Source organism: Asterias rubens, chromosome 20 (assembly GCF_902459465.1).
Source record: "Asterias rubens chromosome 20, eAstRub1.3, whole genome shotgun sequence".
In the NCBI taxonomy this organism is placed as follows: Eukaryota; Metazoa; Echinodermata; class Asteroidea; order Forcipulatida; family Asteriidae; genus Asterias; species Asterias rubens.
This window is the reverse complement of record NC_047081.1, coordinates 9,923,922-9,944,063: the sequence shown is the minus strand read 5'-3', so window position 1 is coordinate 9,944,063 and position 20,142 is coordinate 9,923,922. Positions and strand designations below refer to the sequence as shown.

The window sequence follows — 20,142 nt, the reverse complement described above, 5'->3', positions numbered from 1 at the left end:
GTAGGCCTACATTGGTGTTATTTTTACAACCTATATAATAAGATCTTAGTTTTTATTCTCTCTTCGGGTTCTACAACACCCTTGGTTTCAACTTTTCCCAATTTGTTTGCAGTGCCCATCACACAAACAAAGTTCACTTGACCTCAAATTCCTCAAAATGTGTTTTAAAAAACTTGACGGATGAACAAACCCATTACAAAGATTACGGGTTATCAAAGTAGGACGGATTATCCACAAAGGCATAAAACCTGCAGTCACAGACAAAAAAAAACAAATTCTCGATTGACCTTGTATGTTGTCAGAGTCTTTTCAAAATGTGATCGAGGACTGGACCAATTCTTGAACCATAATTACAAATTGTTTGATTCAAAAGACAAATCTGGGGAAACGTTAGCCCTCAGTGTGCCTACGTGCATTATAGCACGTTATGACAGTCGGTGTCAGTTTGTGCCTCACCAGTTTATGACATTTTTTTATTTTTTTTTTGTTTTGACTTTCTATCTATCTAACGCCTTTCAGCAACTAAACGAGTTGTGTGTGATATGACTCAGTTGGTGGACATAATGGGTGTGGTGCTGTCAAATTTACAGTTGGTGCCAATTACAAATTAGTTGCATGATTAATTAGGCACTGATGGCTCCCTTGAACTGCGCAACTGTGGGCAGATCAATGGTGACTTGAGGGCATCCGAGTCCCGCAGATATCTTGGAAAGAAGCCGTTCTTGTAGCTGTCGGAACTAAGGCTAAGTCTCATGAACCTGTTGGACGTTGTCTTTCGAAGTGAGATGTTTTTGTCCGACACTTTCACTATTTGCCATTTAAAGTTTAGTAAATGTCTACATTGTCGGCCTAAAAAATGACGGGCTTTGCTCATTTAAAGGCACTGGGCACCTTTGTCCTTTTGGTAATTGTCAAATAACAGTATTTTCACTTAATGTGTCCCAACATATGCATAAATGAACGAATCTGTCCAAATTTAGACTCAACTGATCGACAAAATTTTAAAAAGACATCAGCCACTATAAACATTTAATAATTTGAGTAACAAATTACCTCTCCCAAAACAATTCTTCAGAGGGAGCCGTTTCTCACAATACATATCGAAAGCTATCCATTGTTAACAAGTGAGTTTTTATGCTAACAATTTGTGTGCGTAATTGCCAATAACCAATAGTGCCGATTGCGTTTAGGAACAGAGACAAGGGAAAGAAACAAACATGTCCGACTCAACAAGGATGCATTTGAGAGTACTTAAAATGTTGTTTTTTTCTGATCACAAAAATCACCCTCCTCGTCTATTTTTAATATAAAGTGCCTGGTCATGGTTGCTCGATCCTAAATGATTCAATGCGTCTGTGCGTTGTGTGTGTTTGTTCGATTTGGTTTGACCTCGTTGTATGGAAATCAGTTTTATGAAAAGATTTTGGTATTTGAAATTTGAGTTGCAAATTGTGTTATGTTACTTCCACTTCTATAGGCCTTTACTCTGTGCTGTGGTGAAATTGCTCCAGACACGTTTTGTAGATGTTTTTTTCTAAATGACATGCATTTGGGTATTTCATGGGGGGGACATGATAATTTATACCCATTTTGCACAATGTGTGTCAGTTTTTGTTTTTGTTTTCGATAATAAAAAACTTGTCTGATGGGATATATTATTACGTATACTAATGGCTAATGCACTAATGTGTTTATTTTTAGAAAAGTATTCTCACTTGGTGTATTCCCAACATATGATTAAAAATAACATATCTGTGAAAATTTTTACTCAATTGGTCATCAAAAGTAGCAAGAGATCAATGTAAGAAAAAAACACAATTGTTGTGTGCTTTCAAATGTCTAAAAGGGCTAAAGGCCTGAAGTCTTTTAAAATTAAATTGAGTGAGAAATTACCTCTTACTCAAAATACAGCTTTCGGGTTATAAATATACCAAACCCCAAAAAGTATATAATGATCCAAATTTCTTAATCTTAGAGATAAGGGGAATTAAAAATTCGTAACACACACAAAAATAACGAACACAAATAATTGTTAGAAACTGTCAACTTTCAGTACACATACATGGTGCTTTGTAAATAGCAACTTTTTTTATTTTTATTGGTTAAATGTTAGTTATATTATTCATAACAAAAGCTTGTTAGTCGTTTATTTATTAAGTTCCTACTGTTGCTCTTCTCAATAAAATTATGTTGATGGGATTGCAGTAACTAAGTAACATAAAAAAAAAAAAATTTAAAAAATCAATTCAGTAATAAAACGCAAAAAAACTTGAGCTCTAGCTTCCGGTTCTACTTGCAAAAATACATTTAGAATGTATATGCCTATCTACCAAATACATAATAGAAAGAAAATAAAGGTAGACGTTCACTTTAACTTGGCGGCAAATGCAAATAATATAACCATCAATTGTATCCTTTAATGAAAAACTCTGAACACGACCCAAAACGCTTATAACTGGTGTTTCCTGCTAACTTGGTTAAAGACACGTCAAAGACTAGTCTTCACAGTTGGTTTATCTCAACATTATGTCTAAAATAACAAACCTGTGAAAAAAACCGAGCTTAATATAATATGTTATATGACCATGGCCTTACCTTTTTAGTTTGTTTATGAATGTTATTTTAGTACTCAATAAATGAACAACCAAACCCTGGCAGTAATGGTGTACACTCTTATGCAGTTCCACTCTCGTCATCCTTCTTTTACTTCAGTTACTTGGGCCCTCTCCCTATGTAACAAAGCAAGATTAGAAAGTACGGTATTAAGACACGATTTAATGAGTTTCGTGTACTTTTTGTATGACAATGTCCCCATTGAACTTACACTGTTTGAAAACAATGATTGTAAAAAGCTTAAAGGCAGTGGACACTATTGGTAATTACTCAAAATAAAGATTTGCATTAAACCTAACTTGGTAACGAGTAATGGGAGCTGTTAGTAGTATAAAACTTCGTTCATTATTATCTCGCAATTTCGACAACCAATTGAGCTCAAATTTTCACAGGTTTGTTATTTTATTTTATGCATATGTTGAGATACACCAAGTGAGAAGACTATAGTCTTTGACATTTACCAATAGTGTCCTCTGCCTTTAAAATGTTACTCACTGGGAAGCTGTAGTTTTTGAGTAATGAGTAAAACAATGTCACGAGAAAAATAAAATTGTCTCAGGAGAAGGAAACATTGCTCTGTGATTTTCACTTTTTCCCCAACAACTTGACGACTAATGAAGCTGAACCTTTATAGGTAAACTATGTCACATAAATCTTGCTTAACATGAGTAGTAATTCATGTCATGGGAAAAAACTTGAACTACAAAAAGGTACCAAAACCCTAGAAGATTAACCTGAAACATCTCAACATTTTCTAAGCATTCATCGACTTGTCATGAAAATAAATGTTCAGGAAAAAATATGCTTTATCCCCCCACCCTACAACTGACCTTTGACCTATAGATCCGTGGCTCCCACGCTGAAATTGTATGCACATGTCATGCCACAACAGTTCCAAATGTGAAGGTTTATTGTTAACAAAAAAATTTGCAGAGCTTGTAATTGTTACCTTCATATAATGTGTTCATTTCTTTCAAAAGTCGTGACAAATAGGTGGTGAACGAAGTTACCGTTAATCACACATTAAAGGAACATTAAACAATTGATGTTTGCTAGCAAAACAGTTGCTAACAGTGTATATACGAAGTTTACAAACCTGTAGGAATTTTAGATCGATCGGCCATCTGGGTCACGAGAAAATGGTGAAAAACCGATTACACGTTTTGCATGACATTGTAAAAAAAAAAATGAATATAAACTTAACTCAGCGATAACTCAAAACGGGAAACTAGTTTTATTTATTTCACATCAAATATGACATTTCAGACATAAATGTTTCAAGGGATTTTTTTTTTTTTACTACCATCATCATTAGACCGTGTGACTTTTGTAGTTCTGTGATCCAAGACGATTTTTTTTTTCTAACCAATTCTGTAATATTCTTTTAAGTACATTCATAAATTAATATTCACCTGATCGCCAGGGGCTTTTACTCTGTCTTCGATCACAGTGGCTACACGCTGCATGAAACCGAGTCGGCTGTGTTGTAACTGTCCGGTGAGCCTCGCAACCTCGACCCCCAGCTTTGTCTTTTCCTCGTTCACATCATCCAGCTCCAAACCCAGGCTGGTCTTCTCACCTTCCAACCGGATGATGTTGTTAGCCAGGGCCGACTCGTGCCGCTCCCTGGCGACAACCTCGTCATTCAGGCGCCTGATGATGCCGTTCAAACTCTCTGCATGACGATCCATCTCCCTCACTTCGGCTGCATGGTCGCTCCGGAGCTGTTCCATCGCGGAAATCTGCTCAGCTATCCGGTCTCTCAAGTCAGCCGATTCGTGGTCCCTATCTACAATCTCCGTGGCCTGTTCTTCTTCTAACTGATCGGTTTGAGCCCGCAGTGAGTCGGCGTTGTCCGTCAGTGCCACGGACTTGCTCAACACCTCGGTGACATGTGACCCTAGTGGGCCGAGATCTTCTAGCTTTTTACGTAGACCACTTGCCTTGCCATTCGAAGTGTCCAGTGACTTGTCGATAGTTTCAAGGCGGATCTCTGCAAAATGTCTGCAAGAGACGAAGCCAAGTTCATATGGAGCTGCTTATAAGCACAGGAAGCGTTTAGGACAGCAAAATTATGTTTACAAAAATAAGGTAAAAATACCACAATCAAGTGAATCATTTGTGCCTGGTATCCAGCTCATTTCTACTACTACAAACTTGTCAGTCAACATTTTATCTGCTTAAGAAGCAGCGGTGTGAATATGGGCCCTGTGGTACTATGTACAAAGGAGAAGCCGTCGATTTCCAAAAAAAATCTTAGGACCTAGGACGAGTCCCAACCCTGCACTGTAGCATGCAGACCTTAAGATTAATCCTAAGTTAGGACGAGTTACTCGTCCTAATTCGAGATAAAACGAGTTCTAACAGGTCTCATAAACTCAAATGTCACCCACAAACCTTGCAGGGAAATGCTGAATGTTGAAGCTCTTGGGTGTCACTGAAAGTGACGAATATAAGCGCTTTATAAGAAGCAACTATTGACTTCTTGGTGAAGAGGATTTTTCTTAAAGGCAGTGGACACTATTGGTAATTACTCAAAATAATGATTGGCATAAAACCTTACTTTGTAACGAGTAATGGGGAGAGGTTGATGGTATAAAACATTGTGAGAAACAGCTCCCTCTGAAGTGACCTAGTTTTGGAGAAAGGAGTAATTTTACACGAATTTGATTTCGAGACCTCAAGTTTAGAACTTGAGGTCTCGAAATTAACCATCTAAACGCACACAGCTTCGTGTGACAAGGGTGTTTTTTTTCTTTCATAGTTATCTTGCAACTCTGACGACCGATCGAGCTCAGATTTTCACAGGTTTGTTATTTTATGCATAGGTTGAGATACACCAACTGTGAAGGCTAGTCTTTGACAATTACCAATAGTGTCCACTGTCTTTAAGTAATACCTGAGAGCTTGGATGTCATTCCTTAGTAACTGCACATCCCTTGGCCTGATAGAATCGGAGTTTGTGGAAGCAACCGATAGATTCCCCTGAATATACCGGCTTCGAATCTGATGCAAAACGTGCTGAAAGAATATAAATTATACCAAAAAGTTTGTTATCAATAAATACATCAACTGGCCACTTCATGGCAATGCATCTCACCAAAATGAAACCGTTACAAACTGAGTTTAAAAAAAATATTTTAAACATCTATTCCACCATATTTTTTATAAAATAATAAGACAATTTATAATGCGCCAATTCCAGGCAAAGCTGTTCAAAGGGGCATGACAATGTACACTTAAAGGGACATGTTGCCTTGGATCGGACGAGTTGGCAGTATACAAAGCATATGGTTGGAAAGATGTTTTGAAAGTAGAATACAACGATCCACACAAATTTGCCTAGAAATTGCGTGGTTTTCCTTTTGCTTTGCGAACTAACACGGTCGGCCATTTAACTCCCATAAATGGCCGACCGTGTTAGTCGACGAAGTAAAAGGAAAACCACGCAATTTCGATGCATATTTGTGAGGATCATTATATTCTACTTTTAAAACATCTTTCCAACCATATGCATTTTATAACAAACGGTTACAAACGCTTTTCAAAGACCAACTCGACCGATCCAAGGCAACGTGTTCCTTTAAAACATTCAACCATTAAAAATCACATAACACAATAATGTGACATAGAGAGAGAATCAAATCTTTGAAGCAGCAATAAATGAATAAACATTACAATTTTTAAAATGCAGAGATCAACCACGGGGAAAAAGGACAACCAAAATTAAACATTTTTAAAGATATTTATTTATACAAGAGCCCTAATCGCCGATTAAAATGAAAAGTAAACTAAAGAGACATCTATAAATTACATTATACAGAAGTAGCTTCATTACCATGTAGTCCGAAAACTCCCTCTTCGAATGTTCTTCAATCTGGTGAAAAGAAAATACACATTCTCGAGATTTATTGTCGACAATCCACGAACTCATCGTGCCCTCAAGGTTAGGGCGACCTCTGCTGATTGATGCCGTCAATATTATTTCGTTTGAAAATTCATGCTTATTCTAAGGCTCAGTAATGATATTACTCGAGCCATTCTTTTCAAACAAAGTTGCACATTTTCGTTAAAAAGATATATCATGACTTCAAATAAAATAATATGGTTTGTTCAAAAAAATGGTGTACTCCTTTTAGGCCTATGTGGCAGGAGATTGTGTCCCCACGGAAATCTGTGTACAATCTCATTCCGATAGCGCCCTCTTTTGAATCCTCCTCCTCAAGCCCATGTTAATTTCCCATACGGCGGACAGATTTCCCTGATATACCTAAATAATAGGGGACGTTCGGGACGCTTGGTGGCAGCAGACTTCTTGGTAAAATCCATTGTAATTGGTATGTGCGCATGCTCAGAACTACGTTAACAGTGGACATTTACCTGTAAGTCTGCTGCCACCTAGCGTTCAAAGGTCTCCTATTGTGAATACACCTGATGGGCAACGATAATCGTTAACTTTACCCTGTTGACACGCTTGCGTCTGGCACATTTTAACCACATCCCAACTATATCTCGTAGAAAACGGATAACATTCTTGATGGATGGTATCAGGTTGAAGGGTGGTGGGAGGGTATCCAAAGGGTGTAGGTAGGCCCCCCACACGACGGTCCGGTTAAACTTCCACTCAGTGTCGGCATTTTGCTACAATCGGTCAAGAAAGAGATGAAAAACACTAGTTAAAACGATGGGATTTGAAGCATTACATGTGATGTATCAATATATCTTGGTTTGCGTGTATTTCCAGTATGCAAATGATAGCTGACTGCCCACTCGTTCACCTTGTTGGAGGCATCGAAGCCCTTCACCTGGCTTGGGACCCAGCTATAAACTGGCTTAAGGACTTAAAAATGAGATCAGCATAGCACGACATCATCAACTGATCAATATGTCAGTCACTGCACGTTTATCCGAAGATATCAATGTATTCAAATGGAATCACTGGATCTGAGTAGCAGGGGCCTGTCTTTATCCTTGCGGATAAAGACAATGGCTCAGTCTAGGCGCGTGATAGCTAATAATGTGGGTGCGTTTTTGGTGACTGAGATGCAGAAGAAAAACCGCGATCTAAGACTTGAAATCAAGTCTGCGAAGTGTGACGTCAGATGCTATAGACTCACCTCAACCTTCATGTAAGTGTTGGAGAGCATGCCGATGAGGGCGTTTAACAGTACGAGTACGCCAACGACGTGATAGGCGGCAAACATTAAGGTGCCGATGGTCTCTTGAAGTTGGAAGCCCGGAGGTAGACGAACTGAATCTTTCTCCACGATACCAAACAATGTCCAGTAGAGATCAAACAGACTCACAAACAACCTGTGAATATGAAAACATACTACCGGTGTGAACTGAAGCAAAACAGAAACCATGATATGGCGGTTAAATTGAAGGGCCACAAAACAAAATGCAAGATTGTTTTTATAAAAATTTGAAAGAAATAACAGCTGCAGTCTCACCCTCCAAAGAATTAAAGCAACTGTGATGTGACGGTTGCAGCCCGCTTCGTACTTCCTGCGAATGCGAATGCATTTTTTATACATAATTTAATGCTTGCGGTAATACTACATGTGATAACAACGATCTTCTTGACGTTGGTGTGTACATTGTTTTGATAAAAATCTTAACTTTTATGAAAAGTCGCAGAGGATTTCGGGAATCGGTGGGATTTCTTCTCACGTCCATATATTTGACATAAACAAAATATACTTACGTGGCAAATCCAACTGTGCGCTCGCACGGATCATTCTCGTTTTCACGGCACTTCCGCTCCGTCCATAGCACCGCCGAGTGGTGAACCTGAGACAGCCCGATGCTGAAGGCGAACCAGACCACCGAAAACAAGATAAGAAACTTCCCTACATCACCGGCCATAGCTCCGAAGGAGATTCTCAGCGGCCCAATTGCCTCACTGACCAGGAGGACGTTCATCAATCGCAAGAAAGACACGGTTATGACGATCCCGAACAGACCTTCGGCGATGATCTCGGGGTGGTAGGAGTCAAATTCCACGTGATCTTGCAGGTAAGAATTGAACTCCGACGACGACGTCGTCAACGGAACAACAGTCGTTTCCGTGGGGTCAAGCCAACAGCTTGACAGCACCTTCATCGCAATCTCCCCCACGCCTTCAACTGTCGTGCCTGCCAGTTTGCCATGGAGACTGCTCAGGGCTAGATTCACGTGGTCTTGCAACTCTATGTAGGACGGACTGTTCAGGAATGTTCCGTTGACGGCAGCGCGTCTGGGACGAAGAGCTACATTCGGTGCAATCTAATGTAAAACAGAATAGTATTTGTTTCTTATCTTTTTTCAACTGAGGCCTTTATTTTTTCAAACTTAAAACAACTCCTCACTTGACACTCATACTTAAAAGCCATGACAGTAAAACAAAAGATAAAGATGACCGATATAAACACTTTGTAATTTACAGAATAATAAACAGAACAGTAAACATTGCAATTTAAAAGAGCCGTTACCGATCACTTTCCACGAACGTTCAATGGCAATTGAGCAGTCATCTATTTTAGACATTTTGTAAACATCTCTTGAAAACTATTTTAGACATTTTGTAAACATCTCTTGAAAACGAAGCTCTGTGGTTTACACTTTTTGGGGCAAAAAACTTGACGACTAATGAAGCTGACACATTATTAGATGACTTAATTAGAAGCTGACATTTAAATTAGATTTAACTGGACAGAATAAAATGTGTTATTTCACGCAGTGATCATCCAAAAAAATCAATCGTCAGCAGACAAGACGCACCGAAAGATAAGGCGCGCCGATGTTTTGTGTGTCTGAAAAGTCAGGATGCGTCTTATCCGGAAGGAAAATACGGTACATACATAGCTATTCAGAAATAAGAATTCATGTCATGGCAAAACGAAATTGATCTGCAAAAAAGGTATAAAAAGCCCCTTTTAAAAAATAAATAGAATTCTAAAAAAAAACTTACAATTAATCTTCCGTTCCAGCGGAGGAAGAACACAACAAAGAAGAGGGCCAATACAAAAGCGTCTTGAATGTTCGCACTGTCTGACAAATGTTTCACTATTCCTTTAGTCGATATAACCTTCATATGCGACCACATCAACCCTAGGATTAATACAAATCACTGTTGTTTTATAAAAATAAAAATAAAATAAAACAAATTAAAACAGCATTCTCTTATCCCAACATATAATGCATGAAATAACAACCTGTTGCACAAAAAAAGAGAGACTTACCTATGGCCCATATAAGAATGAACCAATGAAGTGCCCAAAAGGTCGCCTTGTAGCGGTTTCTGTCCAGAACACTCGCCGCAAGGATAAAAGCCAAGAAAGTCAGACCAGAACCCATTTTCATCAGCATCTTAACATACCTACAGAGGGAAACAAAAATTAGTGGTTTCGGGTCCCAGATCGACCCGAAGTGGTTAGAAATAGGATTGTATAAAACTCTGCGTAACTTGTTGACCCTTTTTCTGTGTCATTTTGACTCAGAACGGATAAGGCCCACAAATAGGTTTTTACAGAGTGTACAATAGAAGTAAATATCCGAAATCAGTGGTTCCGGATAAAGACAGGGGACCAGTCTACACTTACGGGAGCCGGGCGAAGTTGACAACCTTGGAAACGGGGAAGATTATGTAGAGCAGGCAGATGATTGGATACCCCAGAATTACCAAAAGTGCGAGCAAAATTTGATGAAGGACACCCTTCTCGTTCCAGCTCAGAAGGTTCTGGTAGAACTGCGCAATGATAGCCTTCTGGGAATGAGGATGAGCTATGAACTGAGAAGAACAATAGTAGGAACGAGGATGAGCTATGAACTGAGAAGAACAATAATGGGAACGAGGATGGGATATAAACTGTGTAAAACATTTTGTGTTTGATGTGTTTGTACGACAACATTGCATTTTGACCCATAGGCCCTTTACGAAAGTACGGTGTCCAGCACCTTTAAGAATATTAAACCACAAAGATCACCTGTTTTTGTTGATACTTGATCGCTTCGAACATCTTGGAGAGAGGATGTTGTGCCCCTTCTTTGTTTCTATACTTGTTGGTATTGTGAAAACGAAACAGTGCCAAGATCTGTTGAAATAAAATCATCAAATGAAATCACCACAAGCAAAACTGACTGGGTAAATTCAAAATGATTTAGGATGAACATCGACAAATTGGCTGAAGCGTGATTTAAATTACGTTGCGCTCGTTACGTTACGTTACGTTACGTTACGTTACGTTACGTTACGTTACGTTGCGTTGAGTTACATTTACGTTACGTTAAGTTTCGTTGCGTTACATTTACGTTGAGTTACGTTACATTTACGTTGCGTCACGTTTTTTGATAAAGAGGTAATTTCTCACCAAAACTATTTTAATCTTAGACAGGCTTTCTAAGACATCTTGGAACACAAAATGTGCAACAATTGTTTTTTTTGTTTCCTTTTATCATTTTCGATGACCAATTGAGCTAAATTTTCACAGATTTGTTCCTTAATGCATATGTTGGGAGAACCCAACTATGACAATTACCAAATGTGTCTAGAATCCAGCGGTTATAAAAAAAATATTCGAATAGATTGATGAAGTTTACTGTTTTACAGAACTGTAAATACACATGTTTACCTCCTCGGTCGAGCTGGACTGCCCGAGCATTTCCCCGGCAAACGCATCAACATCGCTGGCCATCTCATCGTACTTTGCCCCAAAGTCTTCCCAAAGCTGGCTCAATGTCCGGAGTTTGTGGCTTAGCTGGAAGAGGTGTCCGAAGATGTCGACCTGCGTGGCCAGAATGAAGGCCGGCTGGGACAGTGCGCGGTAAATCTGGAGATATGAAGTGGCCTGGGTGAGGGTCATATCGCCCCCTTGGGCAAGTCGAGGTTCCTCAAGCTTTCCGCCAATTCCCACCAGTAACTTGTATTGAAAGGAAATTTTAAACAGTGCTGAGACAAGAATAAACTATAAAAAAAATAGTAAACTTGCGCGCGGGCGTGTAATAATTCTCTTTTGAGGGAGTGTTGGCTCTGAAAAGAGCCGGATTGGTCTTGACGTTTCGAACAATAATTATCCCGTTCGTCTTCAGGATAAAGCATTATTGAGACATGTTTTCATTAAACAGCAGGGTCCATAAGAATGAACAAACCTTGGACCTTCCAAGTGCAGCAACAACATAAGCATATAATAAAAACAACATGATTTGGTTTGATTTCAAATGGTTTAGTTTAGAAACAAAGACCATCGCTGCCAAAGACTGGGTTGTACTGGTTGTCCTTAATTTGGGGTTGTCCCCACCCGCTTCCTTCTTAGAGGCCACCTCCCTTATCTCTCTTTCTTTTTTAACGAAAAAACAAGGATACGTTTTAACTATCCAAGACGAAAAACGCTTTATCTTAAAACATGTTTCGGGCCCCCAGTTTTAAAAACTCATCATTCTTTTTTATTTCCAAAAAAGGCAGGACCCTTATTTTATTTTTTTGCCTTTATGCCCGGGTTTTTACCTGCACTGTGTTGAAGTCATTCCGTTGGGCAGCCAGGACCAGAGGCGTAACAGCAGGGTGGAAGTCATCGTTGTCGCAGTTACCATTAAGTGTGGACTCGGAAATGTCCTTGTCATCAACAAGTAAAAATAGATGCTGTTGTTGTTGTTTGTTATAAATTAAGTAACCTACATAAATTGTATAAATTTGCAAAAATTAAAGAACAAATTCGATAAATGCAATTAATGCAATGAATGTAATCAAATCAATATTCGATGATTTCGATAAGTTCGCTAATATCGAAAAATTCGATAAAGTCGATTAATTGTCAATAAATTTAATTATTTAAATAAATTCAATCAATTCAATAAATTTAAAAACTCAACCAATTTAATACATCTTATACAAAATAAAGTTTACTAAAGTTATTTGGGAATGTATAATTTTTGTTTTGTTTTATTAGTATAAAACAAACATCTAGTATTGACTTTATACCTGATGTGGTTGAATATAGTCACATATTGCCTGGATTGCTTCACCAAGTTCAGCATCAATGGCTCGTAGGAGGGCGTCCCCTAGCGGAATATCGTGGTGAAGAAGTGTGTTGATAACGTCTGTGAACAGAGTGCAATTCATTAAGTGGGTGTCATTAATTTATCAGGGAATGAAGTTATTAATTTTGATTTTAATATACATTTGTGGTATTCACTTGTTTAAGAATATTGCCGTTCTTTAGCCTCCAGCCTATACTATTCTACTACCGCAAAGTGTAGATCTTCGGAATTTTTGAGACAAAAAAATTGTTTACTGCTTTTAACTACTACCTGGCAAAAGAGAGAACATCCGGCGGGACTACTTTAGCTTCAGGGGGCCGAGGGGACTTGTCGTTATAGCTTTTCGTTAATATTGATCTCAACGTTTCGACTAGCTAGCTCTAGTCATCGCCAGGAGACTAGTTTTGATTTTGCCACACCGATTGATTGTTTCATTAAAAAGCGTTGTTTGCTTGGTGTATTCTCAAAAGTATCACCACTTCGTTAAAGTCATGACACGTTTGGTAATAACTCAAAATTTATATTTGCAAACAAAATTACTTGGTATTACAAAAAAAGGAGAGCTGTTGATAGTAAAGAACATTGTTAGAAACGACTCCTTCTGAGGTAACGTATAGCTTTCGAGAAAGAGGTAAATTCTCACTCAAATAATGAATGAATAACTTGAATCTGAAAAAGACCGAGAAAGAACCTGAAGCCTCTCTGATGCATCTCAAAGCACACACATTTGTACAACAATGGTGTTTTTCCTTTCAATATTATTTCTATACAACTTCAATTTATGCAAATTTCACATGTTTTTTTTTTACTTTATGCATATATTGGGATACACCAAGCGAGAATAATGGTTTTTGACAATTACCAAATGTGTCCGTTGCCTTTAAGCAACATTCTTTCATTAATATTTTGTTGTTTGTATTTTTCTTGTTCGTCTAATACACGACACAGACATTGCGGCATATACAGCATACACGTTATAAAGTGGAACTGTTTTATGATTTCTGCTTGCCTGCCAGTATCCTTGCTGTCAGGTCAAATAAAAGCCGAGAGTTTTCCTTTCAAAAACATCCTTTGAAATACGATTTGTCTAACCTTTTTGAGTGAGCCGGTGACCTCGCGAGATTCGCACGGAGAGTCATTACGCGATCACCCCATTCAAAGCCTACTATAGGATAGTCCCTGGGAAAAACAGACTCCGAGTGCGAACTAAACGGGCTATTCTGTCACCTAACAGAAACGTTTGAGACCAACTTTAAAGACACGGACACTATTGGTAACTGTCAAAGACCAGTCTTCTCACTTGGTGTATCTCAACATATGCATAAAATAACAAACCTGTGAAAATTTGAGCTCAATCGGTCAATGTATAGTTGCGAGATAGTAATGAAAGAAAACACACAGTTGTCACACAGAAATGCGTGCTTTCAGATGCTTGATTCCGAGACCTCAAATTCTAAATCTGAGGTCTCGAAATCAAATTCGTCAAAAATTAGTTCTTTCTCAAACACTATGTCACTTCTGAGAGAGCCGTTTCTCACAATGTTTTGTACTATAGACCTCTCCCCATTACTCGTTTCCAAGTAAGGTTTTATGCTAATAATTATTTTGAGTAATTAGTGTCCACTGCCTTTAAGTACCCATCGATGAGGATACGTCCTGCGGCAGTGCAGTTAATAACGATCCTAAAAGCTAAAGAAGTAGTCCCAGCCATTTTCTTTACCTTCCGTAAAAAGCAGGACAGTGCTTTTCAGAACTTAGAAGTATCTCGAACACTGATCCGATAAATCTACTCCGCGGGAGTAGAATATATAGCATTGAGTAAAAGAACAAACCCTACCTGGCAGGAGCACACATGGTGTCACCGAAAACCAAATATATAACAAGGTTTGTTTTCCCTTGGCGAAAAGTATTTTCATTATTTTGCTTTATGATTGAGTTAAAGACAGTGGACACTATTGGTAATTGTCAAAGACTTGTCAAAGTTTGTGGAAAATTACTTCTTTCTCGAAAACTACGTCACTTCAGAGGGAGCTGTTTCTCACAATGTTTTATACGATCAACCTCTCCCCATTACTCGTAATGGAAACGGCAACTCATATATCGAAAAACTAACCCATATATCCATCGGTGATGGCGTCAGCATAAAGAGTCAAACCCTCTTCGTTTCTCCAATCCCGTATCCATCCAAGTTCTGCCCACTCCGTCAAAAGCTCATCTAGTTTCTGACCGTTCCCGGAGTCAGCCACCCCTCGCACCAACTCATACCGTCCGTCTTCAGAGTTCTCAACCCCGGGAGAAGACGGCATCCCGATCGCCTCCTCCTCGTTTCCTCCGAGGTTCCCGTTCGGTAGAAAGGCATGCCCATTTGACGGCAAGCCTTTTTCCTTCTTACTTTCCAGTTCGAAAGCTTCGTTATCCATCTTGTTGACCCAAATCTTAGTCTAAATCAGTACCACATTATTTTTTTGCCTTTAAAACGGGATCCGTTTCAGTTACCAAGCTTGAAATTTGTGTTTCTTTGTATTCAATTTAATGTCTAGTCAATGCATGCGTATTATGTATGTCGCTTCTCTGTTCTCTCAGGCGAGGCGAGAAGGCAGACCGTTGCATAACTACTTTGTTTGATGAAGGTCAGTTGTTAGCCTTATTTTGGTCTGTTGTGACACAATCTGATGTGGGAGTGTATCTACTGTGTTGATGTTCTTTTGAGAAGTTGTTTATTGCTTTATATTGTACTACCACGGAGTAGTTTTGTCGGAATTCGGGAGTGTTCATATTATACTAATAAACCTACATGAGGTGTTTGAAAATTAATCAACACATTGAACAATTTGTGGATCTTCTAATGGCAGAATGGACGCGGGGGGGGGGGGCAAATGGAAACTGCAGCTTAAATTGGCAAGAAACCCACCCCGTCGTCCACCCCCCCCCCCCTAATCGCAAATTTGTTCATTAATCCTTATTTTGATTGTAGCAATTAAAATAAGCATCGACACAAGCTTACAGTATTTCAAATGGGAAATATTCATCTGTATTAAGACTGCATTTTAGTCAAATGCAGTTAAGTTTAGGTTTATTGAAAGTCTGCAACCACTTTGTACATTGTATTTTATTATGCCCCCATCTTAATCATAACCCTCCATCTGCAGCAGGTTTTAAAATGATGCCAAATTTTCTTGACAAAATTAGAGCTCCCATTTCGTTATTGCAGTTAAACCCACCCCAACCCCTAAAAGAATGCAAATAGATCATCTCTATACGGTTAAATTAAATAACTAAAATAAAATAGGTCAATAAAATAGGTCAACAAACTACCTCAATGTGGGTGCTTTTAAGCTTTATTATTCTCCACCAATTTTCTCTGTACTTTCTTAACACTGAATTAATAAACGCATCAATACAAAATAAGTTCACTGAGTAAGTAAACATTATATTTACTGTCAAATTTAACCATTTAGACATACACACGCTTTACTTCCAAATGCAGTAGAAGTGTACTCTTCACGGGTTCATCTTCGGTTTTTCAAACCGAGGCCTGGGATAAAAATTGAGAGAAAAGTGATATAAAGATTTTGTCTTTAAAGTGCAAAGTAAAGTAATAGATAACTTGATCTCAGCGATCATTGAATTTATCTTGGTTGTGCCATTTTGGGAGTCGGTATCACCATGTATGATAATGTGGAGTGTGCCATTTTATGCGACACATTTACACGCTCGCCATTCTTAACATGTAATTCGACTCCCAGAATGGCAAACCGGGGACCTTGGCCTATAGTGAAGACTGAGCTGGGGGTATCTTACGCCTTAGCCTATAGTGAAGACTGAGCTAGGGGGTATCTTACACAAATGTATAAACAGTGACATCATTTTACATTTTCATGATTTAATTCATCAATTTATTTAAACTATACATTAACTTATTTAAAACAAAAAATAATTCATGTTACATTTCAAAAACTATTAGAGTCTTAATGGCAAACCGCGCACAATGAACATGATACTGCTGCCATGTGGCAAAAATTCAAGAAATGCTTTTGGCATATTAAGTTATACAGACAAAATGCAAGTTTAAGAAAAAAATATGTAATTGATTTTATTATACATCGCGCAGGTTGAACTGTGAATGTGTTAAGGGTTGGTGTGTAATAGATCTTATGCGCATGACGTCATGTTACCAGTAGGGCGCCCTCAGCTAAAAGTTGCAGCTCATTGGCCGAGAGTGAACAATGGGAGCATTACCAACAGTGTCATGACCGTTTTACTTCTAATATGACGTCAGTGCATAAGGTAAGGTGAGCGTGGTTAGTTGGTTAGGATTAATTAGTTATGATAAGTGAAGTAAATTGGGTTAGGATTAATGAGTTGGGATTAGTGTAAAGATTATGGTGATGTGGCTGTGGGTGAGGGTTCGCATTGCGGATTCTACTCAAGCATAACATTTATTAAAAAACAAACAAACATGCATTCTGTCTATTTTATGCTTTCAAACAAAACATCCACCGATCTTTACATTGTATTTAGGAAAGCTGTATCATCTTTAAAGTTATTTTAATTTCTTAACTTCACTGATCAAAATCCAAATGTATATTGCAATTGAATGTGGGGAATTGATTGATTGATTTCCAAAACAAGCACCGCTTGGCTTCATAAACCAGGTGTACGCATTTCTTGCAGCCAACTGATGTGAAATGTTAGAGTTGCAATTGGTTTTGGATTTTGATTGAATCAGGGGGACTATCTTGAAGTACCAACTCTTAAGTTGTATTCTTAAAACTACACTGAATCCGTCAAAATCTAAAGAAACCGATATACTGCAACGGAGAATTTGATGCTTAAGCCAGCCAAGATTGTCATCATAAAACCAGGTTTTTACACATGCAGCCAACTTCTGATGCATTTAATGCAGTGAATTCCGAGTTGCAATATGGCTTTGGATTTTGACGGAATCATTGAACTACTCGGACTATAGTTTTAGCATTACAATAAGGGCCTTTTCCAAACCTTGTCTCGGGCTCTGACTCCGGCTTGCCATTGGCTTTGTTTTAGGGTTTTTGGAGCACTGTGGTTCGAACATCAAACGGAGCCTGAAGCCAGAGCCGGAGCCCAAGCCGAGGTTTGAAAAAGGCCCCTAGATAGTCTTCTCAATGAGTGTCATCACGCAGTCAGTAGAGCGCCATCATGGTCCAGTTGAGCTCACTTGGAAGGTTGACCTTGTGGAGTATCTTGGTTGGAGTTGACACAGTCCCAAAAAGCGTTGTTTAGCCTCAACATCAAAGTGTCTCAAACTGTGGGAGAAAATAACTGATTTTTAAGTACAAATGCTACTTTTTATAAACTTGTTAGGGTCTAATATAGGCCGGAAGAATAGTCAGAAGCAAGACCGGCTACCAACTCCTATCACAAAAGTCCTTTGCATACAGGCACACACAACACTTCTGATATTAACAGATCAGTGATCGTGTGTTTGCTTATTCGGTTGTTTAGTTGTTTGTTTGCTTACTTCGGGTGTTGTTTTTCTTCCATCAAAACGTGACCTCCAATCTCAATGAACTTGACACTTTCAAACTCTCAAAAGTGATTGATTTGGGAACTCCTTTATCTCTTTACTAAAACTTCCGGGTGGACTTAAAAGGCAACGGGACACTATTGGTAATTACTCAAACTAATTATTAGCATAAAACCTTTCTTGGTGACGAGTAATGGGGAGAGGTTGATGGTATAAAACATTGTGAGAAACGGCTCCCTCTGAAGTGACGTAGTTTTCGAGAAAGAAGTAATTTTTTATGAGTTAGATTTCGAGACCTCAGATTTAGAACTTGAGGTCTCGAAATCAACCATGTAAACGCACACAACTCCGTGTGACAAGGGTGTTTTTTTCTTTCATTATTATCTCGCAACTTCGATGACCGATTGAGCTCAAATTCTCACAGGTTTGTTATTTTATGTAAGTGTTGAGATACACAAACTGTGAAGGCTAGTCTTTGACAATTACCAATAGTGTCCAGAGTCTCTAAATGCAATGGTGACAACAAAGAAATTTCAAAGTTACCTTGCTGTCTGTTGTTGAATGTCTGAGGTTTTTCTTCACCGATGCACATCGCAACAGATCCAGCTATAGTCAACACTGCACACGACAGCTGAAAAGAGGAAACAAATATAAACAATTATTTGCTCACTTAGTTACCCTGCATTAATTATTGCAACTTTGCAAGACGAGCTTAGTTTTGTTTCAAGCATAGTCACTTGTGTAAAATTTCAAAAACACGAGCAATTTGTTGGCTTATCGAGATGATTGCTTGTGCGTTGGTTGGTTGATTGTATAGTCTTGATGTTGTGGAATTTCGGATAATGTAAGCAAATTCTGCTGGTTGAAACCATGGAGGTAGACTACCTCAGTGTTTGACTTAAGGAGAGTCCTTTGAGATATTCAATGAATATTCTTGATGATTTTGTCGGAAAGCAAGCTGAAAAGTTAAGCCGTCTAATGATCACATCAAGGCCAAATTTCATAGAGCTGCTAAGCACAAAAATTGCTTGGCATGAAATATATTCCTTTGATAAAAAAAAAACAGGTTACCAACAAAATGTCCACGTGGTTTTCAGGGTAAGCAAACAACAGCTGAATACCAGTTACAACGAATATGCAACAAATGGAAATATGGTTGGTAATCCTGTTTTTATCAAAGAAGAAATTTCATGCTAAGCAAATTGTTGTGCTTAGCAGCTCTGTGAAATTGCGGCCCTTGTCGAGATGTTATTAAACTTGATGGTGACCCTTTACCAAACTCTCATCATCTACGGTGAGCCCAGACTTGTCAGCAATGCAAAATCACCTTCCATAGCATCCGCTTCGGGAACAGTGGTTCTTGGTAGACTGTGGAAATACAAATAAAAAAGGTTCAAGCTTGTGGAATGAATGTTAGAGCCTTGTCACATGATGCAACTTTTACAGGCAACATTATTGGCAAGTTCGAGTGACGACCATTTTTTGTCAACCACTAGTCAATGTTACATGGTTTAATAAACCTAATAGCATTCAAGGAAGGCTACCAGGAAAATTGCCCAATGGTCGACTTTATCCGTAGCTCGAACTTGACCTTGGAGGCAACCAACATGCTTGCTGACCACTTGGTAGCACACGACTTATGAACACTGCTTTTTGTCCACACGAAAAACAGGTGTACATTGAAATGTGAATGGCTTTTCTTCCTGCCTGAAACTGGTTGCCTATTGCCTCGTGTGACCTGGCCCCAAAGAGGCTGGGGAGGAATTTGTGATTTTCCTTTAGAACTTACTCTGATACTTTAACCTGATTGGGTAGTCTACCCCCATCACTAGTGACAATACACTGAACTCCCCTCTGCTTCGAGGACTCCCTCCACATCAAGGGAGTCCAGTGTATTGTCACTATTGTTTGGGCTACGGGTATACCACCTTGGCTGAAGGTGTCAGTTGTTAGACCAGTTCATCAGAAGAAACCATAATCTGAAAGAAAAAAAATTCGAACGTTAG

General features: G+C 38.7%; 1 protein-coding gene and 1 long non-coding RNA gene across 2 annotated transcripts; both read right to left on the bottom strand.

The window, feature by feature from the left end:
• Positions 1–2,598: 2,598 nt before the first annotated feature.
• Positions 2,599–15,050, bottom strand: LOC117303999 (short transient receptor potential channel 4-like). The gene is made up of 14 exons (XM_033788476.1): positions 14,744–15,050; positions 12,572–12,690; positions 12,098–12,205; positions 11,226–11,513; positions 10,581–10,688; positions 10,197–10,384; positions 9,810–9,973; positions 9,566–9,705; positions 8,321–8,880; positions 7,731–7,926; positions 7,075–7,254; positions 5,513–5,634; positions 4,026–4,617; positions 2,599–2,729 (listed from the first exon to the last, which is right to left on the bottom strand). Exons 1-14 carry the CDS (start codon positions 15,048–15,050, stop codon positions 2,709–2,711), a joined length of 3,093 nt encoding a protein of 1,030 aa, XP_033644367.1. The 3' UTR covers positions 2,599–2,708.
• A 911-nt stretch (positions 15,051–15,961) lies between these two features.
• On the bottom strand, positions 15,962–19,866 carry LOC117303579. Its single transcript, XR_004520521.1, has 3 exons — positions 19,412–19,866; positions 18,680–18,767; positions 15,962–17,915 (listed from the first exon to the last, which is right to left on the bottom strand). It is a non-coding gene; the product is annotated as an uncharacterized LOC117303579 (long non-coding RNA).
• Between the last annotated feature and the right edge of the window lie 276 nt (positions 19,867–20,142).

What these genes read in the sequence shown, in the direction of transcription:
- LOC117303999 (XM_033788476.1), bottom strand. Translation starts at nt 15,050, where the DNA reads ATGGATAACGAAGCTTTCGAACTGGAAAGTAAGAAGGAAAAAGGCTTG. An exon ending in AATGACATCCAAGCTCTCAG is followed by an intron (nt 4,618 to 5,512) that starts GTATTACTTAAA and finishes CGTCTCTTGCAG; the next exon opens with ACATTTTGCAGAGATCCGCC. An exon ending in TAAAAGCCCCTGGCGATCAG is followed by an intron (nt 2,730 to 4,025) that starts GTGAATATTAAT and finishes TTTGTTACATAG; the next exon opens with GGAGAGGGCCCAAGTAACTG.